The 26,042-nt window shown below is 35.3% G+C and overlaps 1 protein-coding gene and 1 non-coding gene across 3 annotated transcripts; one reads left to right on the plus strand and one right to left on the minus strand.

Annotated features, from left to right (window-relative positions):
* Window positions 1-340: 340 nt before the first annotated feature.
* Window positions 341-414, minus strand: TRNAN-GUU (transfer RNA asparagine (anticodon GUU)). Its single transcript has one exon. It is a non-coding gene; the product is annotated as a tRNA-Asn (tRNA).
* Window positions 415-2,817: 2,403 nt separating this feature from the next.
* On the plus strand, window positions 2,818-5,369 carry LOC110649026 (uncharacterized). 2 transcript variants are annotated; one of them, XM_058151750.1, is made up of 2 exons: window positions 2,818-4,378; window positions 4,986-5,369. In XM_058151750.1, exons 1-2 carry the CDS (start codon window positions 3,518-3,520, stop codon window positions 5,004-5,006), a joined length of 882 nt encoding a protein of 293 aa, XP_058007733.1. In that variant the 5' UTR covers window positions 2,818-3,517; the 3' UTR covers window positions 5,007-5,369. The 2 variants fall into 2 exon arrangements, with proteins under 2 accessions (XP_058007733.1, XP_021659115.2); XM_021803423.2 differs by having other exon boundaries at window positions 2,820-4,378; window positions 5,028-5,369.
* Window positions 5,370-26,042: the final 20,673 nt, after the last annotated feature.

Below are 26,042 nucleotides of genomic sequence, written 5' to 3' on the forward strand. Positions count from 1 at the left end.
CAAGTTTGGCAAATTTTTACAGAGAAAACGCATCAGTGTTGTTCTTTCTTAGTAAAGAAAATTCATTCAAGTTTCTTCATCTTGATTAATAAATTTTCTCATAAGAAAAGAAAATTACCTATTCCACGCTTCAATGGCCATCATAGGCAAAAGTAATAGGAGGATTTAAATGGGCTGGGCCTAGATAGAAATGGTTTTGTCCAAAGCCTGTATCAGTGATCGGGCCAAACTTCCAGAACCCGTGAAAACCTGAAGGTATAGGGAAATCCAGAAATTTCGGCCATTAAATAAAATAAAATAAAATAAAAAACATTTTCTGTGGGTGAGGGAAAAGGAATATCGCTAGAGGAAGGGGTTGAACCTTCGACCTTGTGGTTAACAGCCACACGCTCTAACCGACTGAGCTACTCCAGCTTGTCATTCTGAGTTCATCGTTTTATATATATAGAGCTATGTATTACAAAAAAAAAAATTTTTTTTTAAAATAGATTGTAATTAGATTAGATTCTAAAATTTTGATAATCAAAATTTAATTTAATTTTTATTGCTCAAATTAAAATGTAATACAAAATTTTACAAGCAAAATTTAAAAAGAACAGAAATATAAAATATACAAAATTTCACAATTTTAGTAAATGATCCAATGTAGTGGGATCCAGGGTTTCTCTTTTGAAGGCATACACCAATTGTCAAACAGGTGTCCCTTTTGATGCACATATTTTCTACCTTTCAATCATGTGTCCCATTGCTACTTGCTAATCATCTGGGATGTTTATTTTGAGATCCCCAACAACTCCTTGAAAGGAAAGCATAAGGTATAACTTTAATTTGTATAATATAATAATTTAAATATTATAAATTAAAGATATTTAAATATGATATTGGTCTACTAAATTATTTCCCTCAATAACAATAAAAAAAAAAATTAAAAGCCTTTTGCAAGGATGTAATTATTCATTCATTAGGATTTTTTTTATTAGTTTTTTAAATATTATTGAGTTTCATTTGTGTAATTTTAAAGATATATTTTTTCATATTCTATTAATATATTTAAAATTTTTGAAATATTTTTAAAATAATTTTTTAATTATAGTTGAATACCAATTGGTAAGCAAAAATAGTTTATATCCTTACTAGCTTAATTAAGATTATATGGGCAAATTATTGAATGCTCTTAGTATATGCACACCTCAACTTATAAAGTAGTTGGTCTCGTATTATTATATTCAAAGAAGAAACTAATATTTTATAAGTGATAAATGTACTATTTTTTAATATACCGAATATATCTTATAATTTATTAATTATATGAAATTAATAATACTAATAATTTATCTGCGAGTGCAAGTAAAAGTGAAATGTAATTTGACAAATAAAGATGAATAGGATTGTTGTTTTAAACTTAAGCAAATGGGTTTTGGTGGGATTGTTTATAACCAAAGCAAAATGTGTAAATTTAATTACCCATAACTTTTTGCTAAACCATATAGAATTTTATGGGTCAACAAACAATATGATTAAGATTTGAAATGATGTTCAAGTTTTATTTCCCAAATAGATTCACAAATCCCATGTGGTTAAAGTAATATCTTGCATAACTTTTTAGTGAAATAATGTATCAAGTCTTCATAATGGCTCAAAATTACTCAAGTCTATGCCATGATGATGCTCATCCCATATTCAATAGTGCCATAAGCTTCTTGCCATTTTTTTTTAAATTATACCATGCTTTAATTTTTTAAAGTAATATTAAATATTATCTTTTCAATTTAATTAAAAATAAATTATTTACTATACTATCTTCACTTGATTCAGTGATTAAAAATATATCATTTACATAATAAGTGTAAGTTCAAATTTTCACTCCTTCAATCTCTTTAATAAAAAAATTATTAATCAGTGAATTTTAATTCAATAGAATTGAAATAATTTTCAAAAACACCCAAAATAACTAAAATATATGTAATTTTAAGCTGATATAAATATTAGTCACTAAGAATAAATATCTCATTTTATTACTTAACTTTAAGCCTTCATATTCAGATACGATGTTCTCTTTATTCAATTTTATAATTTGCTTAGTTTCAATTATTAACTCTCTTATATTATAAATTCAAACTCAAAACATTATATTTTTTTTTCTTATAAATTGTTTAATTTGAAATAGATATTAAAGGGATAATGGTAAATAAAATATTTTTTACTCTCCACTTAAATTATCATATTAATCCAAGTGGAGAAATTGACTTAAAAATGAAGTTTTTATAAGATAAAAAATATATCTTAAACCTTATCCATAAGGTAAAACGTTTATTCATCCGTTAGAAAATATATTTTATTATTAGTTGTTGGGCCAACAAAATGAAAGGCTCCCTTGATTTAGAGCTCATAATATCCTCTTGAAGCAACTAAGCCTTTTTATTTTTAATTTTTTTTTAAAAATTTTTCCTTCCTCTTCATTGGCTGAAGTAAACAACCTAATCATTTAAACTTAGGATTTATTTGAAGTTTTGATCTTGAGTTCATCAGGATATTTTATTATATAGCATAATATAATACACAAATGTCATTAAATATTAAATATTTTATAAGCTTAAAATTAAATATTATATAGCAGAAACAAAGTTGAGGACATTTGGCTAAAAGTTTCAGCCCAAAAATTTGTCCCAAATTGCCCAAAGGAATAGTTTATTGAGTATCTAAAGTTCCCAAGCTATGAGCCTTTTGGGTACCAGGGGCCAAGGGGGCAATTGAGTAAATAAAAGTGGAGAAAATACAGACCAGTGACACAGCACTGTCCTTTTGTTTGTGATCCCATGTGAGTATCCCTCGAAGAATGTGACCTGTCAAACCATAAAAGTGAGAAAATTTGCCGACCCTTTTGCCTCCTCAATCCATTGGTATGTGTTTTTATTAGCTAGAAGCTCCTTGTTTTTGTGTGCAGTTTGGCAAACTCACAGTGGTTTTAATTGCTGTTAATGTCCTTTAATCTTTACTAATGCATGTGATAGCTTTGTGGGTTTTGGCTAAAATGATAGATAATATGCCAAAATAATGTAATCATCCACAAGTATGTGGCTTAGTATCATGTGGGCTTATCGTAGAAAAAAGCTTTTATGATCATGCTTCATGATTTCAGAATGTGATTTTCAGAGAGAGAGCTTTTTTGGATAGGTATTAGCAGGTGGGCATGTATGTGCTTATGTTTCTGAGCTTTGTATTTGGCAGATAAAGTTGGAAATGTTTATGTTTGCAAAGCATTTGCTAAAAAGAAGCAGTGAGTTTGTTGTTTCTTTGGGTTGCAGTCAAAGTTTATGATCTGGGTTCTTGGGTTTAGCAAGATTGGGACTAGTCAGCATCTCACAGTAAGCTTGTCCCTCTCTTTATTGGCTTCTCTTATTGCAGTTTCTGAGATTGATTTTCCAAGTTATTTATGGTAACTGCATTGGTTTGTAGCTAGTTTTGACAGATAGCTTTGTGCATATTAAGCAGCATTGATTTGATTAGGTAACAAAAGATGAAATCTTTGAGTAGTGTAGGACTTGGTTTGAGTGTAGTTTTTGGTTGCCTGCTATTGGCTCTTGTTGCTGAGCTTTACTACTTGCTATGGTGGAAGAGAAGATTTACCAATAGAGAGATTGGAGATGAGTATAGTAACCCAGCAAGAGAGCTTTTTTACATGTTTTGTTTGAAAAAGCCATCTTCTTTAAGGCACTCTCAAGAACTATGCTCTTCAGTAAGAATCACAGATACTCTTGTCCACCATGAGCAAGATTCTCGGCTTCATAATACAAGCAAAGATTTATTGCTCAAGCCCTTAGGTGATGATCCCATGGAGACACAGCTTATGAGGCTAAATAGTCTCTCAGGTCCACCAAGATTTCTCTTCACAATTATTGAAGAAACAAAGGAGGATTTAGAGTCTGAAGATGGCAAGTCTAGAGGTGACAACAAGAGTGCAAAAGGTTCAAGAAGTAGAAGCTTGAGTGATTTGCTTCTCAATATAGAAACTCCATATCTAACCCCTCTTGCTTCCCCACCATTTTTCACACCTCCTCTTACTCCTATGGACCATCTCTTTGAATCAGCAGCAGATGCAGAATTTAACAAGATAAGGTCATCACCACCTCCAAAATTCAAGTTCTTGCAGGATGCAGAGGAGAAACTATACAGAAGAAAACTGAGGGAAGAAGTGGAGGAAAAGGTCCAGAAGAATGATGGGTTTGCTCAAGCTCATGCGAAAAAGGTTGCTACCTCAAAATTTCTGAAAGATGAGGAAGATGGATCCTTTATCACCATCAATGTTGATAAGAACCGAGAAATAGAACTTAATCATCAAAATCACCACCTTCCACAGTACCATTCATCCACTTCACAGGTACTTCCTCTTGCTTCTTCGCCTTCAAGATTCACATCAGCAGCCAAGAAAAGTCCCATATTCCATTAGGGCTTACGTATCATGATCAATTAACATGTAATCAAGAGTTGTTTCCATTTTTCATTTTCTTACTTTCAATTATATTAGATATTAGTTTTGATTTAGGATTTTCCCTCTGCTGGGGTGTTTGGGGATGGTGTTAAAAGGTTAATCCTGCAAAACCCTCTTGAAATGTTTTGTCAAAAATTTTCAAGGGGAGAGGGAGAACAAGTTCTGCAATATAATGTTGAAATGTGAGCAAGTGCAAGTAGTGGACTTGTGGGGTTACTTGTTTTATTCAATCTCCATGTCTCCTTGAGCTGTCTTATACATGTAATCATTCTGGTGAGTGATGGTACTACTGCTGATTTTGTCCACAGAAGCACTGTAAAAAAAAAAAAAAAAATTTCAAGACCAAAAGCAACTTTTTTCCCTCCTTCAATTCTTTATTTCTTTCTCTCTCCATGCTTATGACACACCCACACAAACAAACATTATTGCCATGTCCTAATCTTTTATTCTTTTGTTGTATGGTAATTGTGTATACCCCACCAAACATTTTTGCTAGAAAATGATTCTGACCTTCTAATCAACAATTCTCATGGCCTAGTTGGAAGAGGGTTTTGACAATCTTTAGCTGAAGAAGAAAAAGAAGAGGGAAGGTACAATCCAAGAAAGCGACAAAATTGGAAAAGAAAGGGGTAGTCACCTGTGATGGTGAGATGCCTGTTTGGGCTTTTTCGTAAACAACAAAGAGATGCAATTGCCCGTGAAAATGTCTCGTGGGGGTAGAGGCCGAAAGGTGCCCCCCAGCTTGGAGAATCATTACAGTCATGACCTTTTCTCTGTTCTTTATGTATTTAATGCAGAGATGTACATGCTTGAATCATTAGGCTTTAGATTAATATACTCAAAACTGTATTTAAGCAAAGGAATCAAGCCTTGTTTAACATGATTAGCTTCATATTATCTTACAAAGAACAGGTTTAGCAAGACCAAAGTTGAGAATCATTTTTAGCTTTAGCCTTTTAGTAGTTGAGAATCATTTGTTAGTGCAGGAAGCAAGCCATGACTAAGAATCAATTAAACGACACAATATGGAAATTCATCACCACACCCCCTCCCCCTTTCTTCCACAAGAGCCAAACATTGCAACACCAATGCCTGCTGTTAGCTGTCAATTAAATCTTCTAACTTACAAGTTTTGCTCATAAATATTAATTCATGTAATCATCCGATCAGTGGATAACCACGGAGAAGTAATCCTGGAAAAACCAGTACAGCAATACAATCACTATAATGCTATATGACTTTACGAACATCTACTTTGTACTGTGATCAACACCAGGATTCAAGGAGGCTGTAACTTAACTGGGATTAGGAAAAGCTGGTTAATAATGAGTAGCGTAATTAAAGATAGCAGATTAAGGGTCGAAGCCATTAAATACAATTCCACTCTCTGCTATAAGTTTACAATTACAAGTTTGAAATTTATTAAAGGGAAAATTACTATTTACTCTTTATATTTTAATAAAATTAAATATACTATTTAGTCTTTATAAATATTTTTATTAAATTATTTAGTTCCTCTGTTAAATTTTTCATTACTCATGTTATTCACACTACTATTTAATCCCTCTATTTTAAAGAAATTAATTAATTGAAATTTGTATTTTAAAAAATATTACTATTTAATCTTTTTTATTTCAGTGAAACTAATTAATTAATACATGCATTTTAAAAAATATATTTAGATAAAAACAAAAATTTTGCTATGTGAAAATTAAATCTTAATTTATTTCTTTTGTAAAAAAATTTCTAATTCTTTGAATATCATTTTTATTTTTTCTAGATAATTTTTTTTAATTATTTAGAAATTTAAAAAAACTGATTAATTTTTTTATGTAGATAATTTATACCATTTTTATTGATAGATTAAAACAAAGAGAGAATAAGGAAGAGAGAGGTGTCGGTATAGAAAAAAAAGAAACATGAAGAAAGATAATAAAGGATAAGAAAGAAATATGAGGAAGAGAATTAGAGTAATTTAGGTATAAAAAATAATTATAAAATTAAATAGTTAACATAATTAAATTACAGGAACAAACTAATATATTTTTTTAAAATATAGAGACTAATTAATTAATTTTATTAAAATAGAGAGACTAAATTATTGACTAATAAAAAATTTTATAAACTAAATAATATATTTTTTAAAATATAAAAATTAAATAATTAATTTTATTAAAAAACATAAACTAAATAATAATCTTCACTTTACTAAAATACATGGATACATAATGTTAGACCTATCATCATGTCAAGTGTCAACAAAAAGATTCTTCATGTATAACACAGCCATAGAGAGAAGAATAAAAATAAAGCCAGATTCCTAAGGCAGTAACATCTCTTATTCCCAATTCGAAGGAGAGTGGATTAAGGCCAGGTTCTTCCAAAAGATTGAATGCTGTGCATCCATAGCAGGAATGATATATCTGGCAGCTCACCTGGAAATTTACCGAAACCACCATACTGTGCAGGAACAACATCAGCAAGTAAGAATTAGATGGTCATATTATTAGCCAACCGGATTTGATTTATGAAATTTTCGGCTATTTCAGTTTTTAAGTTCAAAAAAACATAAAACCGAGCTAAACTGAAGTTGTTAAACTTAAATGCTGTGTTTTGGGCTCTCATCTGCAACCCCAAAACCTAAAAATATGCCACCACCCTCCTTCAGTCATTCTCACACTCACTCAGTCCCCATCTCATTCTTTCAAAAGTTAAACCCCTATCTTATCACATTTGCAAAGAGAGATGGAGGAACACGGACGCTGCTTCCTCTAGGGTTGTAGAAGGATTGAGGAAATGAAGACTACACTCTCATATGACTATGGACATCCCCGATGCGGTTAAGATCAAGATCAACGCCAGAGCCATAGAGGTGAAGGGTCCTCGATGCGAGCTTGTTCACATTTGAACCTTGATTTCCATCCCATCAAGGATGAAGCTAGGGCTACTGGAAAACGCAAGCTCAAAAATGAAGCTTGGTTCTACTCCAGGAAGACCAGTGCTGTGATTTGTACTGCCTTCAATCATGATGAGGATCTCATCACCAGTGTCACTAAGGCCTATAAACAGAGCAGCAAGCCACACCAGTTGCCACCATCGTCCATCATACTGCTGCTCCCCCGCCCCGCTCTTCTATTCCCTCGCTATCTCCAATCTCCATTTAAATTGTTAATTGAAATTGTTGGGTTGCAATAGTGGGTTTTTCCCTCTTATATTCCCTCTGTCTCCATTTAATTTGATGGATGCTATTCTAGGTTTGATGTTTGAAGGAAAAAGGGGAAAGATTGATTTTGCCAGATTCTGCTCCTAATCTTCAAAACCAAATTACTAAACTAAATTGAATTAATTCAGTTTGATTCAGTTTCTTATTAAATCGGTTTCCGTCTGTTTTATTTTCTGAAGGGTTTGATTTATTTGATTTGTTTTTGAACCAAACCGGCTGATTGCACATCCCTTAGTCATTCCTTTGGCGGTCTGGAATCTGGATGAGCACCATATCCATTATAGGAACTGTAAATGTCAGTCAAATGGGAAAGCTTTTAACAGCACTTGTGTGGCTCCTATTTTTCAGAGTATGATGAAAAGGCCAATTCTTATGCTTGTGCTTAGGAAATAATAAGCTATAGACACATTTAGATTTCAGTGGCTAAAGGTCTGAAGAGCTGAAATTTTGGAAAGAAAGGACAGCACCTTGGATTGACAAGTTATCAAAAATTTGTGCAAAGCTTTCCCATCAATCAACTTGCAGCCTCCTAAAATCCTGAGAACTGCTCCAACCCTGCACAAGTGCGTACCATTATGAAAGCAAGGAAAAACTGCAACTTTTATTGCATGACACTTCTTAAGGCACCTACCAAAATGCATAACACTGTCACTACACTTGTTTGGTCTACCTTGAAAACCACCATCAGCAGCATGCCTCTGAAGCAGAGAAAAGTAACAAGGAAATCACAAGTGGGATATAAGGAAAAACTTGAAAGACAATAGAGAACAATGGAGGCTATCATCTAATTAGCATTTAGTCATTTGGTAGTTCTTCTAGCTCTTATGTCCATGTCAGTCCATTGTTTTAAATTCTAAAAGCTGTAGTATGTTATTGATGTTATGAAATGATTCCAAAAATCAAATGAAGAAAATACACTTGCAAGCACCATTCCAACAACAATGGAAGGTCTATGATGGAAGATGCTCCACTTTGTAAGAGAATCAGAGAAGGTCATCTTCAATAAAACCCGTTAATCAAAGTGATGCAACTGCACAGTAACTTCCACCACCTGTCCACAAAGATGAATATTGTTGGTAAATAATATTATAATAATAAGCTCATAAAATCATGGAAGACAGGAATGAAAATGATTTATCTAAAAATTTCACTAATTATCACATAGAAATCATAACAATAAGATAATCTCAAATAGCAATTGCAGGAGCATAATTAAATATTGGAAGAAAAATTGAAGGCAGAGAGCTAAGATAAGGAAGAGAACATCAGTTAACAATGAGCTTCATGAGTAAATTTCCTCAAACCAACAGTTCTAATGAAGTTAGAAAATGACTCAAATTTCCCCAAATTTGAGAGAATGCACAGCATTTTTTATTGGACTAACCATGAGATTAAATTTGACACTCTTTAGTCATTTCCAAAACAACTAAATAAATTTTCCAAATTGGTCTTTTCATCTAAAAATGGTGTTTTCAAAAAAAAAAAAAAGGTGATGGAGATGGCTCTTCTCCTTCTGATGACGATTGGTCCCAATGTAGCGGCGGTGGTAGAGATTCATCCGCCGATGTACCCATGGCTGATGGCTGTGACTTTAGCGGAACAGCATTGAGAGAAGCTGTAAGTGAATGTATGGCGTTTCTGATTTCTCACTTCAGCTTAACTATTGTTGGCCTATAAGTTCCCACTTGCTGTTACTCGAGCAATTTTTTTTTTGGTAAATTACAATTAAGTTCCAAAAGGTACAAAGTAAAAGGGTAATTCTGAGTTTTGATTAGACAGGATATACTTTTCAGTTTAAATGGTATTAGAACTAACCTTTATCACCTCAAGATTGCGGGTTTGAGACGTTGGAAGCTCTAGAAGCCTGCGTGAATTTCCAGCAAGGATTGGCCAGGTACTGTGAGCCCAAGTGCGCGGGTCTCACTAGCTAAGGGTCCCCTGTGTCACGGGGCCACTTCTTAGCTCGGACAGTAGTCCCGTGCGGCACCTAGACTTCCACCCAATCTAGGTCAGCCTACTCTTATTCAAGGGTCTTTCTCCTTAAAGAGGATTTCCAATATCCTTTTCGAGGGGTCTCCCACGTATCTAGCCCGATCATTGAGCATTGATATACCTTGTAGCACGATGTCGCCCTTCATCGTGTACATCCACAAGCATCATCCGAAAGCAAGGCAATAAGCATCGTCCGACCGTATGGCTGAACCCAACGCCAATCTATAATATTTGTTCCCCTATACCGAGTAGCATCATTGGCCCGTATATCGAACAGCATCGTCATCCTCATATGGAAACCTCGGGCCTAGGAGGGACGCGCACTATAAGCCCCTCGGCCTTGTAGTGTCCATGAAGCTCCTTCTTCATGGAGATACCGAGCTCCTATCCCTCGAGAGCCCGACGCCCGCCGCCTAGTACAATGAGTACATAGGGAGCTCACTTAGAGTCACGCCCTTGCGCCAGTGACCCCGGGGATGGTGGAGAGCTTGACACCAAGTTTGGCAACTAGCTGGGCCCGACCGTACTCACCAGTGGCCAACTAGTCACACCCCTCTAAAGAGCATTAGGAACATAGTGACCTCTGGTAGGAGGAAACATCAGTATGTCTCAGTGGTCACACCCCCCTGGACTTTTCCATATTTATAAAAGTGTCCGCCAAACTTTTCATTCTCATCAATTGTGCCCTTACACCATTTCATAGGCCTACGGCTTGGCTGGGTTTGGCCAATCCTCGAGGGATAATGGGCTGTCCCCCTTACATTCTCCCCCACTTAAACAATCGATGTCCTTATCGATTTGCCCCGAACACCTCTTATTGAACAAAGCTCTCCTGATCATCATGTGCCTCTCCATGTTATTCACCAAGTAGGACAAAGCTCTCCCACACATCTTGTGCCTCTTCAAATCTTTCATCATGTCTTAGTTCTCACATATTGATCTCATGATTCCCTTATGTATCTTCATATGAACTTGTGTGTGTCTTCATACACCTTCTTCATATCATCCTCATGTTAGGATTGTGGCATGGTTGCCCCACTTGATTAATAATGACATTACCATTTTCTTCCTTGTGACATTCTCCTTCGCTTAGACAGTCGATGACCCTATCGACTACCGCTGTTGTTGCCGTGGCATTGCATTCTAGCGAGTTCTCACTTTGATGGATATGTTCAATCATCTGCATACTCCCCCACTTAATTCTTCAAATCTCATTTTGTGATGGTTCCACCGATGCTTCATTTCTCCGTATTGTGATTAACCCGCCTCCGCATGAATATCCTTGGCCTTCACTAAGTTATTCTCGTGGCTTTACCTTATAGTTGCGCCATCGTAAGTACCTCGCAAAACAATCACAATACAAAATTGTTGACCCCACAAGCTCAAAGGAGCATAGATTTTGATGATACCAAAACTCAACTAGAATCAAACTAACATTGTTTTAAGTGTTGTGTATCTTAAAGAAAAAGGACAAAAGGATTTCAAGGATAACACAGGACGAATCAAAGGAGATCAAAGAAGAAAATGTTACCTTCCCAGGCTACATTGAAAATCAGAATTGAAGGTACATATAGTATTAGAGTTAGTTTTATCTTTTAGGATTTCTTGTGAAAAGAATTGAGGAGTAAAAGTCAATGATCCTTATTTTCAATCCCTCAAATGATTTTTCTTTTAAACATCATTATTATTGGCCTAAAAGTATTTGACTATGATTTGGTGTAAAGTTTTATAGTTTTGAAAGTTATGCAGAAAAGTTTTCCTGGTATGCTAACTGGTTTGTTACTTATTTTAGTATGCTAACTGGTTTGCTATTTTCTCAAGTATGCTAACTGTCTCAACTCTGCACAACATCGCAGAAAACGACAAAATAACGGCTATTTTCTTGAAATTCGTATCTGTAACTTTCAAATGAGTTCTGCAACGGTAAAAAACGTTCCAAAGCTATAAATACACCTTCCTTTGGCCATTTTGCACTTAATGAAAGTCCCTCTACTGTTCAAAATCTTTAAAGCTTTCATTCAAAGTGCTCAAAGTGATTTATTGCTCATCATTGGCTTATTTACTCAACTCTTCTTTATAGATTCTGTTGTATTGAGTTAGAGTGAGTTTTAAACACATTATTATCATTTGTGAGAGGTCATTCAAGCACCTATTGAAGCTTGGTTGTGAAAAGTGTTTGGGATAACACTTGGTAGAAGTGTGAAGCTACTTGTAAAAGCTTTGTTGTGAAGATTTGTAAAGGGCTTTGTCTCTTGCCTTGAAAAGAGAAGAATAGTGGAGTGAAGACTCAAAGTGGGGTCTTTGAGAGAGTGGATGTAGGCTAGTTAAAGCCGAACCACTATAAAAATTTCAGTGTTCATTTTCTCAACCCTTGCTCTTTACATTTATGCAATTTAACTTTATGATTAATATGTTTTTGCTGATATAAAAGTTGATATCATTTGCTGGTAATCTTGCTGCAATCAGATAAAATCGCCATCTTGCTAAATTTGCTTGTACTGTTGAATCTGCTGATATATGATTTAATTTGCTTATTGTTTAATCTCACGTCGGTTAGTATATCCGGTATCTTGCTCGTTATCTTGTGTTAAAAACGTATTGACATCGATATATTTACTGAATGCTAATATAGTCTGTTATATCAGTTTACTGATTGCATATAGCTTAACCTTGAGTCAACTTGTCAATAGAGCTATATTGTTCATTTTTCACATTAGTTAATTTAATTGAACCTAGCTGCAATTTTCAAAGGTTTTGAGTAAGAACCGAAAATTGTTTTTAAAGTCCAATTCACCCCCCCTCTTGGACATATTTTGGGACATTAATTTGGTATCAGAGCTTGTCTCTCTTGCTTGAGGATTAAACCCCTTAGAGTGATCCACACACATGGCTAGTTCATCTAGAAATTCTACTGGTATACACCTTCTTAGTGAAGGTTATTCCATCACTAGACCACCACTTTTTAATGGCACAAATTACTCCTTTTGGAAAACTAGAATGAGAAACTTTATACAATCTGTTGACATTGATGCTTGGAGAATAGTTAAAGATGGTCCTTATATTCCTTATAAAACCAGTGAAGGAACTGTACAAATTCCTAAAGCTGAAGTTGAATTTGATGATAATGATTGGAAGAAAATTTCTACAAATGCCAAGGCTATTAATATTCTTCATTGTGCTCTTGATATTAATGAGTATAATCGTGTTTCAGGATGTCAAACTGCTAAAGAGATATGGGACAAACTAGAAGTCACATATGAAGGAACTGATGTGGTAAAAGAGTCAAAGGCAAACCTCCTCATCCGTGATTATGAATTATTTGAGATGAAACCTGGTGAAACTATTGCTGAGATGAGTACCAGATTTACAGACCTTGTAAATCTACTTAAAGCTCTTGGAAAGAGATTTGAAGAACAAGAACTTGTAAAGAAAATTCTGAGATCTCTTCCAAAGACGTGGGAAGCAAAGACTACTGTTATTCAAGACACCAAGGATTTCAGAAAATACACCTATGATGAGCTAATTGGTTCTCTCATTGCACATGAGATGATTTATAAGAAAGATGAGAATGAAGGTGATCAAAAGAAAAAGAAAGGGATAGCTTTCATATCCGAAAAAGTAGACGAGAAAAAGAAAAATGTTGTTCTTAAAGCTAGTTCAAGTGATGATTCAAGTGCTTCAAGTGATGATGATGAAGATATGGCTATGATAGTCAAAAGATTCAAAAGAGCATTTAGAAAAGGTGGAAGCAAATACAAGAAGTTCACAAAGAAATATGCTCCAAAGACTCCAAATCATTCAAGTGAAATAGTTTGTTATGAGTGTAACAAACCAGGCCACATTAAGCCAAAATGTCCTACTTTGAAGAAGAAAAATAAGTTTAGAAAGGACAAAAGCAAAAAGGCAATGGCGGCAACATGGAGTGATAGTGATTCTTCATCAAATGATGAAACAAGTGACAAAGAGGCTGCAAATACTTGCATGATGGCAATTGAAGAAAAAGGTGAAAGCTCACACATCGAAGATAGTGAAAATGAGGTAAATCTTGAACTTTCAAATGTTGATGAATTAGAACTTGCATTTGTGAAGACATATGATAAGTATAGAACTTTTAAAAAGAAATGCAAAATTTTAGTTCATGAAAATTGTGCTTTAAGATCAGAAAATATTTCATTAAGTATGGTTTCAAAGGAAAATGAATTTTATAAATCTCAAATGAAATTATTTAAGGAAGTTAATGATGAGCTTCAAAGATCAAAAGAAGTGTGTGAACAACTTCTTGAGAAAAACAGAATTCTTGAAGAAAAAGTTGAATCTTTGATAAGAGATTTATCTAAATTTACAAAAGGTAAAGAAACACTTGATATACTTCTTGGGAATCAAAGATCCACAAATGAAAAATCTGGAATTGGATATGATGGATTTATGAAGTATGAAAAATACAAACAATTTTTTGTTAAAGCTACGTCCTTTTCTCAACCGAGTATTACATGCTTTTATTGCAATCACAATGGTCATATGATTAATGCTTGTCCTATTAGGAAAGGAACCTTTAAGGCAAAGAAAGTATGGGTGCCTAAAGGAACCCTACCTAATGTTACTAACATTCAAGGACCCAAAGTTGCTTGGGTACCTAAGAACAGTTAATCGATTTGTGTCCGCTAAGGAGTATGCTGGAAACAGAACTTTGGTACATTGATAGTGGCTGCTCTAGGCACATGACAGGAAATAAAGGCAAGTTTTCCTCTCTTACCTTGAAAGAAGAAGGGTATGTGAAATTTGGTGATAAAAGCAAAGCTAAAATTGTTGGATGTGGAACTATTGGTAAAAATCCTTGCATTGAGAATGTTGCATTAGTTCAAGGATTAAAGTATAATCTTCTATGTGTTAGTCAATTGTGTGACAATGGTTTTAAAGTCATTTTTACTTCTTCACATTGTGAGATTCATGGAAATAATGTTATGTTTGCTGGTGCTAGAATAGATAATATTTACTTACTTGATTTAACAAGTCTTGAAGAAAATTGTGAAACATGTTTTATGACATCAGATGATAGTGCATGGTTATGGCATAGAAATTAGGACATGCTAGCATGAGTACACTTGCTAAACTTTCTAGAAAGAACCTTGTTAGAGGACTTCCAAAGCTAAGATTTGAAAAAGAATTTCAATGCAAAGCTTGTGCACTTGGTAAGCATACAAAATCATCTTTTAAATCAAAAAATGTTGTAACTACGTCTAGACCATTGGAATTATTACATCTTGATCTTTTTGGTCCAATCACACCTAGAAGTCTAGGAGGCAAGGCATATGCATTTGTAATTGTTGATGATTTTTCAAGATTCACATGGACTTTCTTTCTTGCTCATAAAGATGAAACCTTTGATATATTTGAAGCTTTTTGCAAAAGAACTCAAAATGAAAAAGGATATTGCATTACATCCTTGAGGAGTGATCATGGAAAAGAATTTGAAAATAATTTGTTTGAAAATTTCTGCTCTCAAAATGGTATTTATCATACATTTTCAGCTCCTAGAACTCCACAACAAAATGGAGTTGTTGAAAGGAAAAATAGATCTTTGCAAGAAATGGCAAGAACAATCTCAATGAAAACAGTTTACCAAAATATTTCAAGTGTGTCAGAATACAAAGATGCTACATTTTGAACAGAGTTTCTATTAGAGCTATTTTAAAAAAAACTCCTTATGAACTTTGGAAAGGAAGAAAACCCAATATTGCATATTTTCATGTCTTTGGTTGCAAATGTTACATTTTGAATAACAAAGACAGCAATCTCAAAAAATTTGATGCTAAATCTTGTGAAGGAATATTTCTAGGCTATTCAACAAATAGCAAAGCATATAGGATTTTCAATAGAAAAACATTAACCATGGAAGAATCAATGCATATACTTTTTGATGATGCTAACACTTCCTTGCAAAGGAAAGATTCTTGTGATGATGAAATTGAGCAGATTCTAAATTCAAAGAATTCGAATAATGATGAGCTTGAATCAAAAGAACCAGTGGAGGATGATCAAAATGACAAAGAAGAAGAACTCCCTTGCTCCACAAATATTGAAATTCAAGATGACTCCCAACCAAATGTGGAAGAACTACAAATTGAGGAACCTCAACATCAAGATATTCCACAAGAATGGAGGTACCATAGAAATCATTCCAAAGATGATATTCTTGATAGTCCATCACAAAGAATGATGACAAGAGCTCAACTTAGAAGATACTTCGGTAATGTTGCTTTTGTTTCTCAATTTGAACCCAAAACATATGATGATGCTCAAAATGATGAAAATTGGCTTTTTGCTATGCAAGAGGAATTAAATCAATTTGAAAGAAATAAAGTTTGGACACTTGTTCCTAAACCTAAAAAGCACTCTGTCATTGGAACTAAATGGGTATTTAGGAATAAGATGGATGAAAAAGGACATGTAGTTAGAAATAAAGCTAGACTAGTAGCTCAAGGATACAACCAAGAGGAAGGTATTGATTTTGATGAAACCTTTGCCCCGGTTGCTAGAATTGAAGCTATTAGAATGTTGTGTGCATTTGCATGTTTTAAGAATTTCATGCTTTATCAAATGGATGTTAAAAGTGCATTTTTAAATGGATACATTGATGAAGAAGTTTATGTAGCTCAACCTCCTGGTTTTGAAGACCCTCACTTTCCAAATCATGTTTACAAGCTTACTAAAGCTCTCTATGGTTTAAAGCAAGCTCCTAGAGCATGGTATGAGAGACTTAGTAAATTCTTGCTTCAAAATGATTTTAAAAGAGGAAAAGTGGACACTACTCTTTTCATTAAGAAAATGGGAAAAGACATGCTTATTGTGCAAATTTATGTAGATGATATTATTTTTGGTGCTACTAACCATTCACTTTGTAAGAAATTTTTCAACATGATGAAAAGTGAATTTGAAATGAGTATGATGGGTGAACTTACTTTCTTCCTTGGATTGCAAATTAAACAAATGAGAGATGGAATTTTTATAAATCAGTCCAAGTACATAAAGGATATGTTGAAGAAGTTCAAAATGGAGGATATGAAAAGTGTTGGAACTCCCATGAGCTCAACAATTAAATTGGAGAAAGATGAAAAAGGTAAAGAGGTAGATAACAAATTTTATAGAGGTATGATTGGTTCTTTACTCTACTTGACAGCATCTAGACCAGATATTCATTTCAGTGTATGTTTATGTGCAAGATTTCAGTCATGTCCAAAAGAATCTCATCTTGTAGCAGTTAAGAGAATTTTTAAATACCTCATTGGCACTCACAACATTGGCTTGTGGTATCCAAAATGTGAATCATTTGATCTTATTGGTTATAGTGATTCAGATTTTGCTGGTAGTAGACTGGACAGAAAAAGCACTTCTGGAACTTATCAATTTCTAGGTCATGCATTAGTTTCATGGCACAGTAAAAGCAAACTTCATTGCACTTTCTCTGCAGGTTGAATATATTGCAGCTGGAAGTTGTGTTGCACAGATTTTGTGGATGAAACAACTGCTTGAAGACTTTGAAATTAAATTTGATCACATTCCCATAAGATGTGACAATACTAGTGCTATAAACCTATCAAAAAATCCTGTTCAACACTCTAGAAGCAAGCATATTGAAATTAGACATCATTTTATTAGGGATCATGTTCAAAATGGTGATATTCAAATCGAATTTGTCCCTTCTGAAAAACAGCTTGCTGATATTTTCACAAAGCCACTTAATGAGGAAATTTCCTGCAAAATAAGAAGAGAACTTGGTATGATTGATGCTTTTGATTAAGTTTTGATGCATTCTCATGTCTCTATATGAAAATGAAGTGATATATGTTGGTCTACAGTGTTAAAGATGCATTCTGATATTTTTGGTGCAATTTGAAAAATTCTGGATCTTATCAGATATGAACAGTAATCTGCAGAATTTGATTGCAGTGGCATACTAATCCGTTTGCTAATTTTCTTGTTTGCTAAATGCTTTACCACTGCTCCTACTTTTTCGTTGGCAAACTGGGAATCAGGACTGATTGCACTAAAACTCTAAAATTATTTTCGAGCGCCTATTCTGCATGTTTAAAGCCCATTTTACTTAAATACCCCTCTACTTAGAGTATTGCATCTTTATGTATTTAAGGGCAAAATGGATTTTTAACACATTAATTTGCGCGGGATTCAATTTTTTTTCTGAACCATCAGTCTTCTCGCCGTCTCTCCTCTGCTACACGCTACCTATTCCCTGCAAAAACCTACAGTTGTGTCTTTTCAAGTTTTAAAATTCAAAACTTCATTTCCTTCCGTCGCTCCGTCTCCCAGAACCCGAACGGCTGCGTATTTCCTTTTCACCTGCAAACCCATTTCGGTCGCACCCTTCCAAACCATCGTCTCTCTTCACCATTCTTAAATATTTCCGAAATCTGTTGATAGTGAATCGATTAAATCGATTGTTTGCAGAAAGAAAATCCCCAAAATTTTTCGTTTCATTTATCTGCTGAAAGAAATCATTTGCTGTTGGATATTCTTCTTTTGCCTAAGTCGATTCGCACTCTCTGTTTCAGTATATTTCAGGTATAAAATCTAAACCTTTAATGGAATCGTGTTTTACATTTTATCTATGCCTGTTTTATTTGTTTTCGCAATATGCTAATATTTTTTTGTTCGATCTGCTTTCGATTGTTTGCTTTGTTTTCGCACTCAGTTGTCTATTTTTTTTTGGGCATTAACATTTCGTAAAATGTAGTATATAATAATAAATCGATTGCCATGGATTCATAAGAACCCGAATATTTTTTGCTGTCTGTTCTTTTTTTTTTTATGCCATTGCGCTCTGTTGTGATAAATGAATGATTGATATGTTTCGATTGATTATATATATGAATATATATTGGCTGCTCACATCACTGAATTTATAATCTCAGTCCTCACTCTCCTTACGGCCTAATTTGCTTCTGAGATTGGTTATGGCGCGAGACAAAGGAAAAGGGAAAGCCAAAATCCTCACATATTCATCATCGGACTCCACTGACGCAAGTGTTCCTGCGTCACCTCCTCCACAAAAAGATGCTCCTCTGGTAATTGGTAAACCAAAAGAAACACCCAAGAAAAGAACCAGTGAGCCAGTTCAAGAAAAGGGAACGAAAAAGAAAAAGACTTCAAAAGCTCCAGTTGTACATATGGAGAGGGCTATTCATGAGCCAAGGTATATTCACTAGCCTGCTTTTATTGAAGTTTCTGTTCCTTTGCAATCCTTGTTTGAGTATCAAAAATGGGATAAACTGTGTTCTGACACTGAAGGAGTGTATGTGGATTTAGTGCAAGAATTCTATAAAAATTTGAGGGTTGATGATTCTGACAAAGATGAGTCTTTTAAGGTGCAAATGAAAGGGACAATTTATGAAGTGACAGTAGCTAGATTAGCTAAAGCCCTAGGAATTCCAAACTGTGGGAACAAAATCTACTCCCACAAAGATGTTTTTGCTGTTGGTGGATTTAACAAAAGAGATTTTGAGGGTGAAGTGTTTAAAGGGGAAGTGAAGGATAAAACTAGCATTACTCATGCTCATCAACACATCAAAATTCTTCATAGTTTTATCATTTATGTGTTGAATCCTAGAACTGGCAGTCCCAACTATTTGAGTACCCTTGACCTCTGCATCATTTGGCATATAGTGAACCAAATTGAATTTAATCTTGCCTATTTTATGCTAAAGCAAATCATGAAATGGAAACCACCTTACAAGCTACCCTATGCCCATCTTCTAAATGGTCTATTTAGAGACTTTGGGATACCTTTGGAAACCGAGAAACTTAGGACCAATATGATCCCAATTACAAGTTTGCAAAAAGATGATGATGGTAGAAAGCTTCGGTTTGAACAAGGTGCTAGTTCCAAAGATAGTGCAAGCGGCACTATTAATGTTGAAGGTATTTTGGAGGAAGTAAACAATTTGAGAGAATTTATTGAAATGGAACTTGGAGAGCTACAAAAATTTAGAAGCTTTCAAACTGTTCTTATGAATGCTCTTGATTCTAAAGTTGATGGGGCTTTGATGTTAATGTACAAGATTGTGGAAGAATTGTTTAAAATCAAAGTTCATTTGGGTATTTCAACCACTGAGGCTGGAGAAACCAAGAAGGTCATGCATCGGTTCTGTTCCTCAAACCGAGAAAGAAAAAGAAAAGGAGGAAGAGAAAGAAAAAGAGGAAGAAGAAGAAACAGAAGAGGAAGAAGAAGAAGAAACAGAAGAAGAGGAAGAGAAAGAGACAGAAGAAGAAGAAGAGAAAGAGGAAGAAAAGGAAGAAGAGGAAGAAGCTGAAGCAGAAAAAGATGATGATGATTCTGATGATGAGAATGGTAATGGAGGCAGCAAAGAAGGTAGTGGGAAAGATATGAGTGACTCAGAGTCTGAGGCAGAACCAGAGACCCCTGCTCCTGCTGCTCCTGCAAAAGGAAAGGGAAAAACAGCTCAAAAGGAACAAAGAAGCAAACAGAAAGAGGAAACTGGTAAACCCTCTGGCAAAAAGACTAAAACTGGCAAAAAGTCTGCGGTGAAGTCCGTACTATCATTGCCATCGAGTTAGCAGCTGGGCCTATTGTTCCTTTGACACCCGGAACTGAATTGGCTGCTGCAATTCTTCAAACCTTGAGTGACAAACTTGTCAAGCCTAAAAAGCTGAAAATGGCTGCTCCAAAACCAATCAGGAGAAGTTCTAGGCTGAAAGGATAAACTGAATTCTGATTAAATTTTGTCTAACAGTCTGTCTGTTAGTTTGCTACTTAGTCTGCTACTTTTGGTTTTTCTGAACTTTAAATTAATCTGCTATATAAGTTACTGTTTTGACTGTTTATTCACTGCACTTAAACTGAATTTTGATTTATTCACTTGTGCATGCTTTCTCCCGTATTCTTTTGATGCTGACAAAAAGGGGGAGAAAAGTAATGAATGGTAATCTTGATATGTGACATAGGTTGTGATTACTTATGGATGATATAGTTTGTGCATATTGTTGATATAACTTTATAGTGTGCATATTGTCGATATAACTTGTGAATGATATACAGTTTGTGATTAGTGTGTATATTGTGCATATTTAGTTAGTATCTTTACTCACACTTGACTCCTTAAGAAAATGCTTATGAATATTTAATTGAAAATGCTTATGAATATTTCATTGAAATTGTTGATATAAGCACATACATAGGGGGAGTTATTCTCACATACACATTCATACACATACTCTCACTTATCAATACTTACATGGTGATTCAATTGAGTTTTGTCATCATCAAAAAGGGGGAGATTGTTGACCCCACAAGCTCAAAGGAGCATAGATTTTGATGATACCAAAACTCAACTAGAATCAAACTAACATTGTTTTAAGTGTTGTGTATCTTAAAGAAAAAGGACAAAAGGATTTCAAGGATAACACAGGACGAATCAAAGGAGATCAAAGAAGAAAATGTTACCTTCCTAGGCTACATTGAAAATCAGAATTGAAGGTACATATAGTATTAGAGTTAGTTTTATCTTTTAGGATTTCTTGTGAAAAGAATTGAGAAGTAAAAGTCAATGATCCTTATTTTCAATCCCTCAAATGATTTTTCTTTTAAACATCATTATTATTGGCCTAAAAGTATTTGACTATGATTTGGTGTAAAGTTTTATAGTTTTGAAAGTTATGCAGAAAAATTTTCCTGGTATGCTAATTGGTTTGCTACTTATTTTAGTATGCTAACTGGTTTGCTATTTTCTCAAGTATGCTAACTGTCTCAACTCTGCACAACATCACAGAAAACGACAAAATAACGGCTATTTTCTTGAAATTCGTATCTGTAACGTTCAAATGAGTTCTGCAACGGTAAAAAACGTTCCAAAGCTATAAATACACCTTCCTTTGGCCATTTTGCACTTAATGAAAGTCCCTCTACTGTTCAAAATCTTTAAAGCTTTCATTCAAAGTGCTCAAAGTGATTTATTGCTCATCATTGGCTTATTTACTCAACTCTTCTTTATAGATTCTGTTGTATTGAGTTAGAGTGAGTTTTAAACACATTATTATCATTTGTGAGAGGTCATTCAAGCACCTATTGAAGCTTGGTTGTGAAAAGTGTTTGGGATAACACTTGGTAGAAGTGTGAAGCTACTTGTAAAAGCTTTGTTGTGAAGATTTGTAAAGGGCTTTGTCTCTTGCCTTGAAAAGAGAAGAATAGTGGAGTGAAGACTCAAAGTGGGATCTTTGAGAGAGTGGATGTAGGCTAGTTAAAGCCGAACCACTATAAAAATTTCAGTGTTCATTTTCTCAACCCTTGCTCTTTACATTTATGCAATTTAACTTTATGATTAATATGTTTTTGCTGATATAAAAGTTGATATCATTTGCTGGTAATCTTGCTGCAATCAGATAAAATCAGTTTACTGCTAAATTTGCTTGTACTGTTGAATCTGCTGATATATGATTTAATTTGCTTATTGTTTAATCTGCCGCTAGTATATCCGTATATCGCTCAGTTCTCGTGTTAAAAACGTATTCAGATTACTGATATATTTACTGAATGCTAATATAGTATGTTATATCAGTATACTGATTGCATATAGCTTAACCTTGAGTCAACTTGTCAATAGAGCTATATTGTTCATTTTTCACATTAGTTAATTTAGTTGAACCTAGCTGCAATTTTCAAAGGTTTTGAGCAAGAACCGAAAATTGTTTTTAAAGTCCAATTCACCCCCCCTCTTGGACATATTTTGGGACATCAAAAATAGTTGTGTTATACCTAAACTCAAGCATAAGGAAGTAATAGTATTCCATTTCGGAGTTATGTTATAATATTATAGTTGCCAATAAGGAATAACAGTCATCATGTAAATGAATAAAGAAACTTACACATTACCGATTTCGTGTATCATCACGTTCCTCTCGGAAACTCATATTATGCTCGTGGGACTTATTGCTCATGCTAGTTTTGCCCTCCTTTCTTACTGCACACCCATCTCTTGATGCTATTGTTTATCGATGATCAATAGTTCTCAGCTACCAATCGCTTATGTTCGCTCCATTTTCTTCCTGTTTGGTTTTAATTCATCTTGGGCACCACAAAGTGATTTTGGTATTCATGTTCTCTTGAGGTCTCCACCTTTTGCTACTTCTCATCTTCCACTTGGAATGTGGTTGACATCTCGACGGGATATCATATTGCTCATGATTGCACTCTCCACCTGCAAAATTTCCACAAGATTGCCTCGAGGGACTTCTCTTATCCCGCATGTTTCTCATTTTAGTTTCCTCGGTGAAAAACACATATACACGACTGTCACAGTCATCAAGCTCATCTCGTTATCGCAATCTAAATGCTTGGCCATCACAATTGCTTAGATTTCCCACAGATGTCCGGAACTCTATTCGACACCACTATCATCACAATTGTGATCCCAAGATCATTCGTTTGCCCATAACTCAATGTCACTTGACAAGTGCTTCATCATCTCTATGTATTCTCACTTCATAGGTATTCAAGGTGGCCTCAAGCTCTATTGGCACACCCAATTCATCGGGGAGTCATTACCCTCTCCTCAAAAGACTATATCTAATGAGGCGTGCAGCCCTCCCATATATGGTATCACCACTTTGTCACAATGTGGCTCTCATCACCACCATCTCATATTTTACGATTGTTTTAGCAAGCTTTTTCTCATATAAGCTACCACCATCAGCATTATGACCTAGTTACCAGTACTAGGCATCCGAAACTTTGAGTTTCATGGGAACATTTGGGCTACTGTTTGCCAACGCAACTTCATAGTGCTTACACGCACAATTGGGCCTCCGCCCTTTCTCGTGTTACCACAAGCCAACTCGTTACCGTCGAGATTGGTCCTTGTGTCTTATACCCTTTCTAGGCTTATCGTAAGCCAACTCAATTTTTATGCAACAGGATTCGGGGTCCACCTGTCCCTTTTCCGAATTTATCTCGTAGCTGATTTTACTTCAGCCGTTCTTAGCATCTATCGCCTCGTAATTAAGTGGGATTCGATATAATCCACACGTAAGCCGAACTTGCCATCAATGGCACGCAACGACCGTCTCGTTTCAAGTTGCACTCTAGCAACAGTCTCATTTTCTATGTTATCCATAGGATAGCAACATTCTTATCTCAAGGGACTCTATACATGTTTCATCCTTCATTTGAAGGTTATAGCAGCCAACCGCAATGGGCATTCTCCAAGGAGAAAACAACCGTCTCCATACCGATTAGGGTATTTCAACCCATCATTTCGAAGGTTCTCACAACCGTTAAGCTATCTCAAATTTTCCATCTCTTTACCCGCACAAAATACGTTGAGGTATTTTGAAGGCTTTTATAGCCAATAAGTAGCTCCCGAATTCCAACTCTTAACCCAACTGGGGTAAGACAACATCTCAGTGAGATAAGCCATCGGTTTCATAATCTCTTGGGATAGCACACCCCATATCTCGAAAGACTTCCACAGTCTATTAATAATTCGCAGTCGTCTTATCAATCCTTGGGGCTTACTCGTCCCCACACATCTCGAAGACTTTCATAGTCTTTTAAGCAATCCCGAGTATTATATCTCATCACCCGACAAGGGTCATTCACCATCTCAATGGCTTTAGGGCTACCATTTGCCCCATATTTTCTAGTGTTTTCTCAATATCGATCGTCTCATTTTTGTCCGGCCAAAGTTTCAAATAATGTTACTTGCTTGGCAAATGTCGTTTGCCAATTTCACATCCCGTTTTGCCCACGTTAGCATCCTTTGCATTGATGATCCCCAATTGGTGTACTACACTCACATACCACCTCTTCAGGACTCACCAACATCAAGAATACTCATTTGCCCAACATATCACTTATACGTTGTGCATGCCACAATATGTTTCTTATAAGGACATCATGCCCCTCCCCCATTTTGGGGTTGTATACTCCGCTCACCCTTTCTAAAGGTGAACACACGATTGGCTTTCATCGCTTTATTTAACAACCATCGCTTTCCATCGTCTCTCATTACTTTTGTATCTCGTGTGCATCACACAATCGAAGGTTTCTCAAGGGAGGTATGGATTATTATCCATCGCGAGCACTAACCTGGCTCTGATACCAACTGTCACGGGGCCACTTCCTAGCTCGGACAGTAGTCTCGTGCGGCGCCTAGACTTCCACCCAATCTAGGCCAGCCTACTCTTATTCAAGGGTCTTTCCCCTTAAAGAGGATTTCCAATATCCTTTTCGAGGGTCTCTCACGTATCTAGCCCGATCATTGAGCATTGATATACCTTGTAGCACGATGTCGCCCTTCATCGTGTACATCCACAAGCATCATCCGAAAGCAAGGCAATAAGCATCGTCCGACCGTATGGCTAAACCCAACGCCAATCTATAATATTTGTTCCCCTATACCGAGTAGCATCATTGGTCCGTATATCGAACAACATCGTCATCCTTATATGGAAACCTCGGGCCTAGGAGAGACGCACACTACAAGCCCCTCGGCCTTGTAGTGTCCATGAAGCTCCTTCTTCATGGAGACACCGAGCTCCTATCCCTCGAGAGCTCGATGCCCGCGGCCTAGTACAATGAGTACATAGGGAGCTCACTTAGAGTCACGCCCTTGCGCCAGTGACCCCGGGGATGGTGGAGAGCTTGACACCAAGTTTGGCAACTAGCTGGGCCCGACCGTGCTCACCAGTGGCCAACTAGTCACACCCCCCTAAAGAGCATTAGGAACATAGTGACCTCTGGCAGGAGGAAACATCAGTATGTCTCAGTGGTCACATCCCCCTGAATTTTTTCATATTTATAACAGTGTCCGCCAAACTTCTCATTCTCATCAATTGTGCCCTTACACCATTTCATAAGCCTACGGCTTGGCTAGGTTTGGCCAATCCTCGAGGGATAACGGGCTGTCTCCCTTACACCCTGTACTCGGTTTGGGGAGGGGAAGGGAGTCGGCAGCTTAACCATGCACACGTGATTAAGAGATATAAGGGCAATTCTGAACCTTGATTGGACAAATACCCTTTTCATTCTTAAATTTTATTTCTCTGATGATTATGTTTTATTTTTATTAATAAATTAATTTTAACAAATAAAATGTAAAAATTAAATTATTAATAAAAATAAAATGTAAAAATTAAATTATTAATAAAAATAAAATTTAAAGAATCAAATGGTTATAAACTTTCATTGAGGACTAATTTTTGAGTTTTATTAAATTTTAGAGACTTAAATACAATTATCCTTATTTCTTTTAATTTCAATAAAATACTTTTTTATAAAAAAAATAAATTGATTCTTAAAGTTATATAATA

The sequence above is a fragment of the Hevea brasiliensis genome, chromosome 8, assembly GCF_030052815.1.
Source record: "Hevea brasiliensis isolate MT/VB/25A 57/8 chromosome 8, ASM3005281v1, whole genome shotgun sequence".
NCBI lineage: Eukaryota > Viridiplantae > Streptophyta > Magnoliopsida > Malpighiales > Euphorbiaceae > Hevea > Hevea brasiliensis.

Bases quoted from the DNA above. Each gene is read 5' to 3' on its own strand.
- LOC110649026 (XM_021803423.2), top strand. From the start codon at position 3,518: ATGAAATCTTTGAGTAGTGTAGGACTTGGTTTGAGTGTAGTTTTTGGT. The intron at 4,379-5,027 runs GTACTTCCTCTT...CTCATGGCCTAG, and splicing joins ACCATTCATCCACTTCACAG to TTGGAAGAGGGTTTTGACAA.